Source organism: Trachemys scripta, chromosome 14, assembly GCF_013100865.1.
Source record: "Trachemys scripta elegans isolate TJP31775 chromosome 14, CAS_Tse_1.0, whole genome shotgun sequence".
Classification (NCBI taxonomy): Eukaryota; Metazoa; Chordata; order Testudines; family Emydidae; genus Trachemys; species Trachemys scripta.
The window spans coordinates 19,475,935-19,493,711 of NC_048311.1; the positions used below are offsets into that span (position 1 = coordinate 19,475,935).

Genomic DNA, 17,777 nt, shown 5'->3' on the forward strand with positions numbered 1-17,777 from the left:
GTAAGTGCATCTCTGGACAAATCCCTGTGCATTCCAAACAGGCCGAATTTCACTGCTGTGGGGGATTTAGGTTGTGAGGGTGGGATGGGTTTTTCCCCTGTTGCTGCTTTTTTTAACTCCAATATGTTGACTGCGTTTCTTCTCTGGTATTTTTCCCCCTTTGAAACTGCCCTTTGAAGTCTTTCTTACGTTGCACAAGAGAGAGGAAAAGAAGAACAGCAGACAAGCCTTTGAGTGCCTCAGATTCTTTCATCTTCTCAGCAGTAAGAATTCAGCGCTGGAAAGCCTCCAGTTTGGAGCAATTTCTGTGTCCTGGCTTGTGCGTTCTGACTGCTGTCACTGCAAAACGGGGGATTGTTAATTAAAAAAGGGCCAAGGGGCCTTGCTAATGAAGGTTTGAAACCCCACCACCTAATTAGCAACAGCGGGTTGGCAGGAGATGAGCTGGTTTGTGGGTGTTTGATAAGCTCTTCTCTCCTTCTACCAGGTCTGAGCTAATCCAGTTGGTGGCCGTGACTCAGAAAACAGTAGAGAGGTCTTACAGGGAGCTCATTGAACAGCAGATCCACACCTACCAGCGCAGGTCAGGAGGGATAGTCTTTTCTCTTTCCTTAGTCCTCATTATGGCTTGAGAGACTGTCAACTTTCTGCATAGATCTTAATGTCCAGTCCTAACTGAGTGGTGGGAGAGAACAGTATAAAAGGGAACCACAAACATCATGATTTGAAAGAGTTTTAACATACCATGGGACTTGTTCATCATGGAAAGACCTCTAGATATGTGATGTGGAAACTGTCCATGTTCTAGCCCTAAGGAGAGTATTACTAGCTTTCTGTGAGCTTCCTTGCTGGATATCTCACTGTCTATAGATAATAAGGGATAGCTAATGAGACAGAAAATATCATAATGCCTCTATATAAATCCATGGTATGCTCACATTTTGAATACTGCATGCAGATCTGGTCCCCTCATCTCAAAAAAGATATCTTAGAATTGGAAAGGTACAGAGAAGGGCAACAAAAATTATTAGGGGTGTGGAACAGCTTCCACATGAGAGATTAAAAAGACTGGGACTTTGCAGCTTGGAAAAGAGATGACTAAAATGGAATATGATACAGGTCTATAAAATCTTAACTGATGTGGAGACAGTGAATAAGGAAGTGTTATTTACTCGTTCTCATAACACAAGAACCAGGGGTCGCCCAATGAAATTAATAGGCAGCAAGTTTAAAACAAACAAAAGGAAGTACTTCTTCACATGATGTACAGTCAACCTGTGGAACTCATTGCTAGGGGATGTTATGAAGGCCAAAACTATAACAGGGCTCAAAAAAGAACTAGATAAATTCATGGAGGATAGGTCCATCAATGGCTCTTAGCCAGGATAGTCAGGGATGCAACCCCATGCTCTGGGCGTCCCTAGCCTCTGTTTGCCAGAAGCTGGGAGTGGACGACAGGGGATGGATCATTCAATGATTGCCTGCTCATTCCCTCTGAGGTACCTGGCATTGGCCACTGTCGGAACACAGGATACTGGACTAGATGGTCCATTGGTTTGACCCAGAATGTCTGTTCTTATGTCTATAATGCATCCCCTCTTGTGTCAATTGCAGCTGGTTAAAAGTAACAGAATACATCTCGGAGAGAAACTTGCCTGTCTTTCAATCAGGAGTCAAGGTGAGGTGATAGATAAGAATGAATTTCAGATAATGGAAATCGGCCAAAGCATTTGCCCTGCTATATATAGATATATATTTTTAAAATCCAGGGAGAACGTCTCCGGAAAGCAGTAATACTACAGGAAGGCAGAGTTACATTGTGGAGAGTGCATTGGGAATCAGGCTTGGGGTCTATTTTCTCCTGTCCCAGATTTACTGTGTGACTGTAGTCAGATCCCTTCACTGCTCAGTGCCTCAGTGTCTCTCTCTTAAACTGGGGCAGATGATCCTACTTCACCTCGTAAAATTCCTGAGAGCCTAGCACAAAAGCTGTTCTACATGCACAGTAATACCTGTCCTGGCCCCAAATTTCCCTCTTTAAATAATCTTTAGATGAGAGACATTCATTGAAAGTGGGATTCTCTCCTCCCCACCATGTTCCCGTTCCTGAGTCCTAGCTAAAGTATGTAAGACCAACTTCCAGGAGAGAGTTGGTGTGGGGAGGGGGAGCCAGTGAACGCTAATAAAGACGGCACCACGTGAGTGGTGGGATTGTAAGAGCCTTTCAGAGGCTCTCGAGGAATAAACCCTTTGGCTTTTTCTCCTGAAGGCTGGTCAGTCCAGGTGGAGAGCTCATGTCTGTTAATGGAGTGGGATCCTGCATATAATGTGCTTCCTGGAAATGCTTGGGGCTCAGGGCTGATCTGAGCATTCCCATAAGATAAACAGGAATTTAGAGAGTGAGCAGCAGTGATGACATTTATACTGGGAGGGGGAAATAACATCCCTTCTTCTCTCCTCCCAGCTCAAGGATAAGGAGAGGCAGATGATAAAGGAGCGTTTTAAGGTAAGAAGCCTTTGGGGGGGCAGGAGAACTTTCCCTGGATCAGTGTTAACCCTGAGCTGTGCTTCCCTGGTACAATGCGCCATATGAAACTTGGACACAGATGTGTCGCTAACCGTTTTCTCCTGTTTTAATGGAAAGGGTTTCAATGACGGCCTGGAGGAGCTGTGTAAAATCCAGAAGGCCTGGGCCATCCCTGACATGGAGCAGAGGGACAAAATCCGCAAGGCCCAGAAAACCATTGTGAAAGAGACCTACAATGCCTTCTTACACAGGTGACCACTCTTCTGCAGGAGCAGTGTCCTCTGCCCTGGTTCTTCTGGGGATGTGCTGAGTTCTCTTGGGCCCAGAGCAGACCAAAACTGAGGCAGTTTGCTGCACTCTGGCTTTCCAAAGCCATCCTCAGCTCTTGAGATTCTGCAAGCTGAGGTAGGCTGATATGATTGTTCTCAGATCACAGCATTCATGAATGGCTTCTAAATGCAAGACAACTGGTGGCCATGTTCTAGCTATGCAAAGCTGGGCTCCATTGAGAAATCTCTTGATATTAATGGAAACCCAGGAATACCCATTTGAACCAACCCTGCTAGAATGGTATTCTTGCTGTGAAGAGCTCTACCCAAGTGTCTGTCACGCTCTCAAACAGAAGATGTGGGAGCTGGAATGTTGTTTCACTGGGAGGGGGGCAGAAGCAGAGCAGCATCTGATGGTAGTGAAAAAGGAAGTCCCAGGCACCGTAGCTTTGTGCAGGGTCCGCTGTGTCACACCGGGGTTGTTTTGCTTGTCCTCGGCAGGTATGGCAATGTGCCCTTCACCAAGAACCCCGAGAAGTACATCAAATATCGAGTCGACCAGGTGGGTGAGATGATTGAGAAGCTGTTCGACACATCAGCATGAACCACTGATTATCTCGTATGCTCCCATCTGCAAGTCAGCGCTTTCCCGGTCACCTCCAGGCTTCCTTTCCCGCCCCATTCTGGTGGGCTGGTGTTATACTTGTATTTATCAGATTTATAAACCCGCGAAAACACTCCATCTTGTCTGTCTTTGCCTTTTTAAAGTGCATCACAGAGGAAGCTTTTAGATGACAGATGAAATACTCCAGAGTGGTTCCTGTTATGCTCATGTGTCTCCAGATGGAGACGTTCTGAGTGGAGAGGGAAGACGTGTGAGCTCTGTAAATACTTAGCTCCTCAGGATGAAATCCTTGGTCCTGGTGGAGAGAACATGCTGCATATATAGGTGTGACTGCCTCCTTAATGCAACTTGGATGTGCTAAGAGAAGTGTTCATGGTAGCTCAGTTCCCCCGAGGGATTCTATTAGATCTCTAAGGATTTTCCCACCACTGCACTAAAGTCCATAAGTTGCAGACGTTCTATATTAGTCACTGACGATTGGAGAGTGTTCCTTTAAGAGCCCAGCAGTGTTTCTCTTTCATCGGTAAGCCAGTCACTGCTAAGTGAGTAGTGAGCCTTGTGCTATAGGATAAGGACTATAGAGAGTTTGGATATTATAATGGCATTTGTTTTATAGTGGAAAAAATTGCTAACTTCTGTGTATTTTGAGTCTCTTTCTAGAAGTCTGTGACATAAGCTCTTTGAAATGGAAAGATTCAGATCAGGGTGAAAAAGGCTTAGTGGGCTTTTAATCTGCATGTGTAAATTAATTTACAGTGGTATTGCTAAAAGATACTGGATTGAAATCCTCCGTTTACCAAACGGTTACAATTGGGACATGTGCTGATCCCCACAAACCCGCTCCTCAGCCCACCTGGACCTGGAGTATTTTACCTACTAGAAAGTCTCTTTGCCTGTTTTGCCCTTGTTACTGCCGAGATTGTCAGCTTTGTTTGTAGTGTGATTTGAAGATCAGGCAACTGGACAGTGACAGCAACCAGGCTCTCCTTTCAGAGGTCACCCAGTAGCCATCAGCTTGCAACAAATTTCAGTTTTGACTGACCAGGGCTGGATTTGAATTGGGCCGCCCAGGTTCTGCCCATCACCAGTTCCTTGAGCCATCCAACCCTTATTCATTTTAGTTACTCCAATAAATGGAATCGCCTGCGTCATGTTTGGTTGTTCTTTGATGACAGGATTAACCCAACTCCCCCTTCAGCTGTCCTCCCTTTAGAAAGTCCAGTTGTACCAACAGGAGGCTGTGCAGAGAGCTACAGTGCCCCGTTCGTCCTCTGTAACCGAGAGTTCCAGGAGATGAAAAGACGCGCCGGTGCCTGCACCTGGCTTAGCTCCTTTCCTTTTGGTTTCGCGTATTGCTGAGGGTGAGGTCTGTACTGAATTAGCCATAGTGAGTGGGCTGGGGAGGAACCAACCCAACTTACTGTGCATTGGTTCAGCTTCTGAGGACCCTGACTTCTGGACTTGCAGCCCCAAATTCCTGATCCAGTGGAACCAGCACTGGCATTGTCTGGTTTTAAGAAATGCCTGATTGCATCTGATGTGAAAGGAGTGCAGTGGGGACTGTTAGAGATGGTCCCTGCCTTGTATTGTTTGTGGTGTGCTGGTGTGAGCTTGCACTCCTCCTGCAGCCGCATGGTAACGAGTAGTGTAGCCCCGGAGCCTATCCCAGAGAATCAGAGCAAAATAGAAATAAACCCTGGGCCTTCCCATTGTGTAAGAGCTTTGCAGTGAGCTACAGTGTGTGTGTCAACTTTTGAGAACTTAGGCTGGGCTTTTCAAAGGGACCTAAGAAAATCAGGCCCCCAGTTCCCATTGAAAGTCTATGGGAGTTGGGCACCAAACTCCAATTTATTCCCCTCAAGTTCCCTGCTCCCAGAATCACTGGAGTCTGTCACCTACTGTACAAGAGCTTGGGATGAGCAATCAGTGATGGCTTTGCCTTTCTCTTAGTGAATTTTCTTCTTAGCCTGTCTTTAGCATAGTAAAACCATAGGGAAAAGTGTGGTGGGGGTGGGTGGGGTGGGGAAAGGATGAACCCTTCCTGGGTTTCTGTGGAGTACGTTGTTCCCACATAACATCTTTCCCCTTTCTTTCCATATCTCCTGGCCTNTGTGGAGTACGTTGTTCCCACATAACATCTTTCCCCTTTCTTTCCATATCTCCTGGCCTTTTCTGATCCAACATGTCTTGTTTCTGGAAAAGCTGATTGCATCCCCTTCCTATGGTGAGAGGCTGAAATGCTAGACATGAAAACTGAGCCAGTGCGTATTTGATCTACCAGTGATGGGCTAGTCTGCCTCTGAATGATTCTCATGTGCCCTGCTGCAATTGCTGGACATCCTCCTCCTCCAACCAGATCCTGTAAAAGCATCCCGATGTGCATGTACAGTAACTCCTCGCTTAACGTTGTAGTTTGTTCCTGAAAAATGTGACTTTAAGCAAAACGATGTTAAGTGAATCCAATTTCCCCATAAGAATGAATGTAAATGGGGGGGTTAGGTTCCAGGGAAACTTTTTTCACCAGAAAAAAGACTAACACGTGCGCACACACGCACGTGCGCGCACACACACGAACACGCACACACACAGTATAAGTTTTAAACAATCAGTTTAATACTGTACACAGCGATGATGATTGTGAAGCTTGGTTGAGGCTGTGGAGTCAGAGGGTGGGATATTTCTCAGGGAATGCCTTACTGCTAAATGATGAACTAGCACTTGGCTGAGCCTTCAAGGGTTAACACATTGTTGTTAATGTAGCCTCAGTCTCTACAAGGCAGCATGAATGGAGGGAGGGGAGACAGCATGGCAGACCTGAGCTGGAGACATGGGTGGGTGCGTGTGTGTGATGCGCATTGCCTCTTAAGTATTCTGACCCCAGTCTAAGGACATTGCCTTGTTAAGTAGATCAGCAAGTTGAGACAGCAGCTGCTCCCAGGAAGCTCCCTCTGTCCTGAGCCTTGTCGTGTCATACCCCATCTCCATGGGACAGGGGGAAGTGGGGTGCAGGAGCAGGGAGGAGGGGGACACCTTAAAATTAGTTCCTCCTCTTCCCTCCTCCCCCGCACAGCAAGCAGGAGGCTCCGGGGAGCAGCTCCAAGGCAGTAGGGGGAGGGACAGCTGAACGGCTGGCAATTGATAGCCTCCTGGGTGGCTGTGGCACAGGGAACTTAGGGGAGTGGGGAGCTGATGGGGGGGCTGCCGGCCAACCCTGGTTCCAAGCCCCCACCAGCTAGCTCCAACAGGCTGCTCTTTCTGCAAGCAGTGGACAAAGCAGGCAGCTGCAAAACGACATTATAAGGGAGCAACTTTAAACGAGCCTGGTCTCTAATTGATCAGCAGTGTAACAATGGAACAACGTTCGCTGGGCCGACATTAAGTGAGGAGTTACTATAGTTGTACTTGAGTCTTAACCTTAACATCTTATATTCCACCTGCTGCCCTCCTCTCTAACTCCCCTGCTTACTGTGCTACAAGATGTCCTTTATTATTTGCCCCTGAGAACTGTATGGAAACCCTTTAAGTAAAATGTCGACATTTGCAGTACCCAGCGCTTAATAGTTTGGGAATAATTTCATTCGTCAACCAGACCCATGTTTACAAGAACTAATCTATGTATCAATGCCTAATTAAGTAGCTCAGCAGTGGAAGTGTCATTGTGCGAGTGCCCAGAACAATGAAAACAATGCATTGGTAATTGGTGGGGGTGGGGAGTGAAATTGGAGCTAGGTATGAAGTGGAGAGCGGGTACAATAAAGGGAACAATGGAGGATTGTAGAACACTGGAAGCGCTGTGGTTTAACCCCTTCCTTGCTGCCATCTGTACGCCAGCAGTACTCTTTTTTTGGTGTCCTGGAAAAGTGTTAGATGCACCCAGTACAACCATCGGCTCTGGAAAGGTAGGGTTCATAGATGGGTCCTTGAACTGGGACATGCTCAATACTGGTAGTGGTGTTGTTACCCACAGACCCTAACCAATATTGGGGGCCCTCTGTGTTACTCAGTGTTCACAAAATAAGAGAAAGTCCCTGGCCCAAAGAGACTAGAGCCTAAATAGATAAGACGTAGTGGAAAGGTCAAGAAAGGCACAGAGAGGTGAAGTGTCTTGCCGAAGGTCACACAGCAAGTTGGTGTCAGAGCCAGGATTAGAACCCAGGTCTCATGACTCTCAGACCAATGCCCTCTGGTGTTAATGTCCATATGTGGTGCACACCTTCCAAACTACTGGAAAATGCTCTTTGAGATTAGATGCTTTGAACCATTGCTTCCTGAATAGCTCAAACTAGTTCTGTTTGTGATACCAAGGAAATTTCAGCAGAGTCAGAATTCTATCAGCACAATATTGCTGCAAAACATTTATTTAAAAGACTAGATTACAAATAACTGGCAAATTAGCTGTAGATGGAAATAATGGCTTTAAAATGCTCTGAAGCCCTGGTAAGAAGGATAGTGGAAAGGAATAATTGTACTATTGCATACATAGTGCATTTCATCTGGAAATCAGTGCTTTACAAAGGAGGGTGAATATAATCCCATTCCATATGTGGAAAAACCAAGGCCCAGAAAAGTGAAAGCATTTACCCAGGGTCACTATATAGGCCAGAGGGAAAGCTGGGACTAGAACACAGGTTTACCTAATTCCCAGCCCAGAACACGATTTACTGAACCGTGATTCTATTGGCACAAAGGAAATGATGGCTGATAGCCTACAAATCTTATAGAAAAGACCTACATCTCCTCTCGCTCCTGTGCACTCGTGTGTTTAGCTTTGAGGAGCATGAATCATCTAAAACCATGAATTGAGAACATTTGAATTAGCATCATATGTGCTTCCACCTGCTGCTCTGAAAGAAACTAAATATAAAATGCTACCAGGAACTGATTCGAGCTGGTAACTGTGTGTTGGTGCCATGGGGACTGTGACCTGGGTTGCAGGAGTTTGTTGTATAATTCAATAACCTCATCCTCCTTGTCCACGTTTGCCTCGGAATTGGGAAACGTCTCCGGGTGGCTGACCTGACTCACACTTCCAAAGGAACCCTGGTGGCAAGAAATAGGATGTGGAACATGATGACATGGGCTAAGTAAATGAAAAAGAAGAGCCTCTCTCCAGCAGCTGAAGGGTCCCTTCTGAGAGCTCTCCCCTTTTCCCTCCTGGTATCTGCAGGTTGAAGAAGAGCAATGATAATTTGTGCAGTGCTGGGTGTGATGCTTCACAAAGAGCACATCTGCCCCAAGGAGCACTTCAGTCACACTAGGATGAGGGTGGTGCAGGAAACAGTTAAAAAGCAAACGGCTAGAAGCCACAATCTGGGAAGGTCACTGCTGAAAGGCTCTGCAAAGGAAGAGGGCTTTAAGAAGGAACGGTCTCTAATTCTGGGGTGGTTTTGTGAGAGGGAAAAACCGCCTCTTGGGACTATGTTGAGTACTCTCAGCTCATTGCATGGGTGATCTGCTTTGAAGATTAGAGTGGAGTTTTCTACATGAGAAAGGCTAATGCATTTATTGCTCAACTTCCTGCCCACATGCTGCATGAGATGGGACTGTTCACTACTCCGGGCTCCCCTACATGTTGCTCCTACCTTTTAACCCTGGATCTTTCTTGTGTTGTTGGCACTGATCTTTGGCTGATTTGGACAGGCCTGAGAAAATTCTACTCCAAAATCTGCACCTCATCCAGGGATGGAGGTTCTCTGCAACCACTCTAGTCATCAGGACTGTCTCTATTGTGCTGATGATTAGTAACACCAGCAGACCACTGAAGTAATAATCAGAGGGGTGGGGGAGAGAGACATCATCACAAATGTTAGCCGCTCTGTTGACCTCATGCTCTAGAATGCAGAGTATTAAGAAGAAATCATTTTGTTTTAAGAAGGGGACCTAGTCTATTCTTGGGAGGGCAACTCTGTTCCCTGTTCTCAAATCATATTCAAGTGAGCAGAAGGGAGTATTTGGACTAAATCCTTTTGTTGAACAAATTAACCCAAAGCCCCATGGTGCTCTGCAGCCAGGCTAAAGGCAACATGGAAATGACTTTTGCAAAGTTTTAGCTAAGTACGTTGCTAACTGCTGGAGGGACAGTTACCAGAGAAGGAATGGACTTCATCAAGGTTTGTGGCGCTGACTCTTGTAAACAGAATAATTTGAGAAAACAGCTCTCGCAAACAGAATTATTAACCAGCTTTTTGCAAACTAACAGAAAATAGATGCATTCAGCTCTCGCAATCCATTAATCAAAAAATGGAATTTGCAGTAGGTACAAGTGTGATTAAAAATGATCTGTAACCAAAATAGAAAAGTCTGTAATAGTAAATAAGTATAGAACTCTGTTTAGAATGTTTTATATCCTGCTAAATGTAGAACTCTAAAACTGGACTACAATTAGGTGCTTGTAACTCTTGCTCTGTATACTACAGGGAAATACAACAAGGCTTATGAAAAAAGCAACAGAGGGTCCTGTGGCACCTTTGAGACTAACAGAAGTATTGGGAGCATAAGCTTTCGTGGGTAAGAACCTCACTTCTTCAGATGCAAGGCTTATGAAGTACATTCCACCCACCAGCCTTTAGGTATTAGGCGATGCTTGGCTTCTGCAGATCTTCTGTCTTGCAGGTATATATGGAGCCAGATAAGAGAGAGTCTATAAGGTTTATAGCATTGGCCAATATCGTATATATCACAGTGCTGATGATTATTCATGTTAAGCTCTTCCAAATTGCTTTTTACTTATGGTAAGCTGTTTGGGGGAGATGTGTAGTATTGTAATCTCACTGTTAGGTATAGAGACATTCCAGAGAAAAAGGACAAGACAAACGATTTTAGTGATGTTTAGCTAACATGCCCTCGTACCAAGCCATTGCTGATGCAGGGTGACTCTAAAGTTTTGCTGACTTTTGGAATGCTATGGTCAAAACAAGATAATAAACCAGTTACAATCTCTGCCTGTTTACTGCAAGGTTTGTGGGGCAAGCCTAGCAAAAAGTTTCCAAAAACATGTGGAAGACGATATCGACAAATAATATGTCAGGGTTAAAGTAATACAAAGAAATGGTGAAACCCTCATCTGTTAAAACAACCCTAAACTGAGACAGTTGAATTGGTGCACCGCTGCTTCCCGGACGGGTTGGTAATGTATTGGCCTTCCTTCCTGTATTATGCAGTATGAATCTTTGACAAATAGTCTTTGATTTAATACAGTTGATTAAGCCCAGTTATTTGACGTCTCTTGTTGTTGAATTAAATCGAACCTGTAACACCCTAGAGAAAGTACAGTGCCTTCACTGGGCTTGCTCCAGGGATGAATTTGGCTTGATGTGCTCAACCTAGCAATGTGATGTCCTCTGTATTGGTGTGCGCCAGTCTGAGGAGTGGGCAAAGGGGGGAATTACTAGCTGTCATAATCCATGGTTTCACCGTTGGCTCTGGATAGGGCTGCAGTGTCTTTGCCTCCTGACTAGATTGTCATGATTCACTTGGCCCTCCAGGGTTGCTGGACCAGAGCTTGAGTCCTGCTGTAAGTTGGTCATATGAGAGGTGGCAGAGAGCAAGCAGGTGCCTTTAAAGACTGGTGCCGTACTCTGATTTCTCTCCAGCTAGAAGACTAGAAGGTTCAATCTCTTCAATTATAGGCCTGCGTGTAACCTGTCAGCAGCTGCTGGCTGCCCATACTTACTAAGTAGAGGGTTGCAGGAGGAAAACCCGGGCAGGGAACTGAGCAGGGAGGAGTGGAATACCAAGTTCGCCGGCAGCAGGGTGACCGTATAAGAGAGCCGGTCTCGGATGGGGAGGAAGAACCCACAAATATCAACCAAGACGAGTGTAACACTGGGCACAATCAGAGACGGGATGATGAGTATGGCTGTGTTTTGTATCTCCAGCGAGGAGAAACCCAAGAGGAATAAGGTGGGCATTTGTCAGGAGCCATGGGTAAATGGAGCGACGGGGTGGACCAGCCCATCTTCCAGTAGTATTAGCACTAGCAGTGGGTGGTCTTGTTTAAGTCCACTCCAACGTTAGGGAGTGGAGAGTTGAACCTGCCTTGAATGCTACTAGCCTTGTGCTCTGATGGGGAGAGGCGAGCAGAGAGGAGTGGGGATAAAAACATGGTAAAAGATTTCTAATGGAGAAATAAACGCCCCAGCCCAATACCCCACCCTTGGTTAGTCGAGTTGGTAGGGGTTAATTCACAACCAGGTTTTCTACCCCGAGGGAAGTGTGAAGTGTGCATTACCAATGGAAATTGCCCTGGACAAAAACTAAAACCTGGGTTTAAGTTACAGGAAACCAAACGTTGCAAACTCACAAAACAGTCTGGGACGTTCACAAAACTTGGAATACCATTAACCGTTACCAGCTGCCAAATCGAGAGCTCATTGACCATTACTTTGGCATTACTCTGTCCGCATCTTGCCATTCACTTAGTTCCCTTGGGTTTAGCTCCTTTGACCTGAACTAGCTTCTAAAGCTAACACTAAAGTCAGCCATGTTTGGAACTGATCACTTTCTGTCCACTGATATGGCTCGGATCCCTGAGTACCTGAGAACCTTACATTAACAAATTCTTTCTGGGACGTAGAGACGTTTGCTCCCACTTTACAGGTGGAGAACGTGAGCACAGAGAGGTTGTTGCTTGCCCAAGTAACACACGGGAAGTCTGTAGTAGATCTGGAAATGGACCCCAGATCTCCTGAGTCCTACTCCAGTGCCTTAACCACACAGCCAGTCTTCCTCTCTCTGGGGGTAGATTTGCAGGTGCTAGGAAATGTGGTAGGGAGTGGAGCAGCCAATAAAGGGATGTCCGAGAGGGACTGAGTGGAATGGCCAGTGCAGGGAGGCGGGGAGGAATCCAGCACCGAAATGGCCAGTGTGGGGAGGAGGGGTGTGTATCCAGGACCGAGTGGTGGGGGCAGGAAAGGGGGGGAGTCCAGGACTCTGTGACTGCAATGCCATTAAAAACAGGAGCTAAAACACTGTAGAACTGCTCTCCTCGGGCTTCCACTTCTTCTCCCAATTTCTCAGAGCTGGTTTTTCCCCTTCCCTGGCTGTCGGAGGAGGATTTACAGCAGTTACAGGCAGAGTGATCTGCTTGCCATCACCTTGAAGTGGGATAGGGCCATTCCGCTGAGTGACATCCTCCTCCTTGTGACTAGGTACTCGCGCTTGATGATCAGAATTTCATTGTAGGTGCTGGCTTGGAATTCCAGCTCTTTAGCTTAAAGGTCGAAGGAACAAACAAGCAGAAACTTGACACGAAGGTTAGTAGAGCCAGGACTAGAAGAGCTATTATGTAGGGAGGGGACGCTGCCCGCTATTACTCTACCTTTAACCCACTTTCCTGTCTTGTACAATCTGCCAGCCCGGTATACCTTCCCTCCTGTGACATCCTGCAGCCCTCCTTTTCTCCCCACTCTGGCCATAGGTAAACTTGGGGGCACTGATGGCTTAGGGAAATTGGTCCTGGGCGACAGAGCTCTTTATTGCTCGCGCACTGGTTTGCATCCAGCCCAAACTGGAAGTTCAGTGCTTGGACTGGAAAAATAAATGTGCTGGTATCCCACTGCCCACACCAAGGGCCAATAAGCGTGAAATTTGCACATCACTGCTGCTGCCTGTGTGCCAGGAAAGGATTCCTGAAGCCCGGATCCTTTAACCGGCCTCTTCCCCCTGCCCACTCAGCTGATTCTAGGGTGGGCTCCTGCAGGAGAGGTTTTCAGTTCATGCTCTCGTGGATGAACAGAGCAGGGCTTTTCTATTCCTTCCTTGCTTCCCCTTGCTCTCACAAGAGCTGGAATGTAACTGAAGTGCCGGGGCTGTGTATCTGCTGATATGGCAGGTTCTGGAACTGACCCATTTGGGCTCAGTTCAAGTACCCAGAAGCCATTATTGCCTTGGCAATTTTTTGGCACCTTCTGTGAAACAAGTTGGTGATTCTAAGCAGCCACATCTTAGTCGCCCCCTCAGCCACCCTCCTTTTTGGCAATCTTCATAGAGAGTCCAAGGGCTTGCCTAGGCCATGGAGACGGAACAATCTCCTCCAGTCTGAGTGGTTCCTGCCCGTCCTAGTTGCAACGCATGTGGCCGTGAACGCTGCCATGTCCCAGGCATAATGAATTCAATCTCCAATCCAGCACCTTTCACTTTCATGTCTTTTTTATTTTATTTTTTTTATTAAAACGTTGTTTGCCGAGACCCCTTGGCTCTGCCCTTTGTAGAGGTGAGTGCAAATCTGCCTCATGTGAGATTACAGTGAGTCTGAGCCTTGACTTCCAGGAGACTAGAGGAGATTCTCAGTGGCTTGACTCTAGAGAGTATTGTCTGCAGGAGCTGGGCTCGGCAGCTCACGCTCACCCAACTGTGTTGCTCATGGACATGAAGCTCAGATCACAGCTGGTGACATCGCAGGGCTAGTAAAAGCGATCGTAGTTGCAGTTACTGTCAGTGCGCAGAGGGACATAAAAATGCACTTTCCCGTCGCTTTGGAGTGTCACGTGGGGGGATTTAATCTTCCACGTCATATCTAAGCTTCAGCAGAGAGACAATGACCCGGAGTCACACTTCCGCTCCGTGGCTACGTGACTGCATCCCGTGAAAGAGAGAGTGTGGCGGGAAGGCTGTAGAGGGAAGAAAGGGGAGCAAGTGCTTTTCACCCCCAGCTCGCCTGATGGCCAGTCCAGATCTTCCGGTCCTGCAGCATATTGGCTGCAAGCAGCTGAGGGGGAGACAGGGACCACAGGCTGCGTGGGGTTATGCAGATCACAGCACATGCTCCCTGCTGCGTCTGCTTTTATTCTTCCAGATTCTGCAACGCGTGTGTGGCGAGTGCGTTTGGAAGGGGAGGGGAGGTTCTTGTGAGCACCGCTAGTGAAATCATTCTTGTCCCACGACAGCTGATGGTCATACCACGGCTGAGGAATTCAGAGGAATCGATGGCCGTTTGTAAGTGGCAAGGGCCAAGAGGCTGCTGGATGAGGCTTCTATGATTTTCTTGGGTGCCCTGGCTGCCAGAGTCCATTCCACCAATGGGTATTGATCAAGCCTTATTGGCCCTGTAGCTGGCCAAGATCAAGGGAAGCCATTTAGGCATTCTGCACTATGCTGTGGGTTACAAGGGGTCTCACAACCACAGTGTAGCCTCCGCTTGTGTCCTCTTCTCCAGTCCTGTGACACTAAGCACCCCTGTATTCACACCCTACACGCCGTTGGAATAAGCGTGGTACAAAATATGCCTTGTGAGGTATCATTTGAAAATGACTAACTCGCTGATGGTTAATATTCTTGTGTGATGGAAGTATGCGACGTGCATTGTTATGAATATAGGCTGCAGTTATGATTAAAGTGAGTTTAAACCAGGCATGCCATAGGGAGTTGGAACACCGGTCTGCCCAGGTCTTGAATACAAATGACACAGGGTTGAGCAGAGACAATGAGCTTGCAATTTACATGTGCAGTAAACAGAATTATTAAAGCTCCCAAGATGCTTGGGGGTCAGCATGTCTGGACCAGCTTGGTCGTCAGGCGAAGGCAAGGAAGGCACGTTGGCATGGCAGATAAAGCTAACAAGCGGGGGAAGAGACAGCATGGCTGTACCCTGCAGGAGAGAGGGTCTTGGTCTGGGTTTCACTTTTCAGAAAAATCCAGTTCAAAAGTTTACTGGGCTATAAAGACAGGGAGGCTAAGCCTCAAATACACCTCTACCTCGATAGAACGCTGTCCTCGGGAGCCAAAAAATCTTACCGCGTTATAGGTGAAACCATGTTATATTGAACTTGCTTTGATCCACCGGAGTGCGCAGTCCCACCCCCCCGCAGCGCTGCTTTACCGCGTTATATCCGAATTTGTGTTATATCGGGTCGCGTTGTATCGAGGTAGTGGTGTAATAAGCAATTGAATCAACCAATTGAATGCAATAGTAGTGCACTATGTAAGGTCTTTTATGAATGCCTGTAACACGCTGGTGACTGATGTAAAATGCCTGTATGAATGCTATAGGAGGAATTATGAATACTCATTCATAGTATGTTTTAAAGAGTGTGGCTGAACAAAAGAAGGAATAGTTCCCGCCCAGAGGGGGGAGCTATTTACCTGTCTCCTGTGTAAATTAAGCATGATAGAATCAAAACAATGGAAGCCTCATTTATGTATAGGGGATGGGAAGACCACAGGAAGGAAAGAACAGCATGAGGTCATCTTGTCTCTTGAAACAAGGTCATTGAACTTTGAAAGCTATAAGCAAGGACAGAGGCCATCTTTGGCATCCATCGCTAGACAAGAGGCCAGAACTGGGGCAAGCTGAGAAAGATGGGTCCTTCAAGCCCCCCTCCCCGAGGTTGAAGTCTCTGGAAGTGAGGAATCTGATTAGGCAAAGATTGTTCACCTAAGAAGACAAGGGGAGCCAGCATCTTTTCCTTTGGTGGAAGGTTCTGACTGAGGGAAGGTCAGCCATGGCTGGGAAGAAAAATGACTGGTGAGAGAAACCATCTTGAACAAAGGTGGTATCTTGCTAATTTAAGTTTTAGATCTTTAGAAGCATATTTTGGTTTGTTTTACTTGTAACTATCTTCATTCCTTATTCTTGAACTCTCTTAATCCTATGTATATTTTGTGAATGCATTTATTTCATTTTTACCATAAACCAACTCAGTGCAGTGTGTTAAAGGGAAGGGCGTATTGACCCCCCATTTAGTTCATAAGCTGGGATGTGGTTTTGTGTCTTTAGAGGAAAAAATGAACCATATTATTTCACTGACCTGGCTAGGTGTGTCTTTAGAGGAAAAAATGAACCATATTATTTCACTGACCTGGCTAGGAGAGGGCTGGACATTGCAGAGCACACGGTGTCGGGACTGGGAGTGTGTTGGGGTCACCCTGCAAGTTGTAGACAAGGCTGTTGGGGTCAGAGATGCTGAACCCGGGCAGTCTCAGGGTGTGACCTGCATGTTGGTAGGCTAGTTGTGAGCAGCCCAGGTTGGAAGCTACAACAGCAAAGCATTGCGAGGCGCCCAAGGTTACAGGACAGGCAGTGACACACAACCCCTCACTGGCCTGATTTGCACCCTGAATGGACCATGACCACGCCTTCTTCCTGGGTAGGCATATCTGAGCCTATCACTTATAATCACTTAAAATCTATCACTTGTAGTTAATACATTTGTTTGTTTATTCTACCTGAAGCAGCACGTTTGGTTTGAAGCATGTCAGAGTCTCCTTTTGGGATAACAAGCCTGGTACATATCAATTTCTTTGTTAAATTGACAAACTCATATAAGCTTGCAGCGTCCAGTGGGCATAACTGGACACTGCAAGATGGAGTTTCCTAGGGTTGTGTCTGGGACCGGAGATATTGGCTAGTGTCATTCGGTTGCACAATCCAAGAAGCAGCTTACATGCCAGAGGCTGTGTGTGAACAGCCCAGGAGTGGGGGTTCTCACAGCAGAGCAGGGTAAGGCTGGTTTTCAGAGTCAAGGATTGGAGTGACGTGGCAGATCACCGGTCCGAATACACACTGCTTCAGGTAGAATAAACAAACAGATTTATTAAATACAAAAAGAGATTTTATGTGATTATAAGTGATAGGCAAAAAGTCAGAGTGTTACCAAAAGAATATAAGCACGCAGTTTAAACTCTCAACCCTATTAGACTGGGCAATATCTAGATTAAGCAGGTTTTCTCACCCCACTGGATAGTGCAGTCCTTAATATACAAGTTTGTTCCTTAAACCTGGGCCAGTCTCCTCTGTTCGAGTCTTGTCTTCTTCTCAGTGTCTTAGTTGCTTGCAGCAAAGGTGGGGACAGGAGAAGGGCCCAGTATGTGTCCACTCTGTTTTATACCCTCAGTCCATGGCTTGGGGAGCACAAGTTCAGGCATGTCTGGGGGTCATGGCTGAGTCTCTCCAAGCAAGGTTGAGCAATTCCCCTGCTGTGGCCTCATGCAGGTGAGTCATTGCATTGTAGCTCCCTTGCTGGACAATGGCTGTTGATGGGTTGTTCGACACCCCGCCCGGGCATTGGTTACTTTCCTTGCTGTTGCCTCTGGCGTGCTAATATCTGGCTGATTCCCCAACTTATACCATACACCACAATTCTCATAATTTCATATGCATTAAGGATACACATATATGGCTAGAGAAATGACTTTCAGCAGATCAGAACCTTTCCCCTGCTACCTTACAAGGCCTGCTTTATAGGTGGGATCACGATTATATGAAAATGAGGAATATGAGGGTTACAGTACACCCCCCCCACAACCCCAAGGTATAGAATGTCACAGTGCCCAAGCGTGGATGTAGTGGCCTAACGTAAGACACCCCAGTTTGAAAATGCTGGTGTTGGGGCCTGATTGTCAGAGGTTCTGAAGTCAG

At 46.6% G+C, this 17,777-nt stretch overlaps 1 protein-coding gene across 13 annotated transcripts in view; it reads left to right on the top strand.

The window, feature by feature from the left end:
- EXOC7 (exocyst complex component 7) overlaps positions 1–3,538 on the top strand; it is a 33,759-nt gene extending 30,221 nt beyond the window's left edge. For all 13 annotated transcript variants that reach the window (XM_034789382.1, XM_034789384.1, XM_034789386.1 and 10 more), the window contains 5 exons: positions 488–583; positions 1,615–1,678; positions 2,465–2,506; positions 2,645–2,778; positions 3,298–3,538. In XM_034789382.1, the coding sequence (XP_034645273.1) occupies positions 488–583; positions 1,615–1,678; positions 2,465–2,506; positions 2,645–2,778; positions 3,298–3,400 (439 nt within the window). In that variant the 3' untranslated portion in view covers positions 3,401–3,538. The remainder of the gene's footprint in view (positions 1–487; positions 584–1,614; positions 1,679–2,464; positions 2,507–2,644; positions 2,779–3,297) is intronic.
- The last annotated feature ends 14,239 nt before the right edge of the window (positions 3,539–17,777 follow it).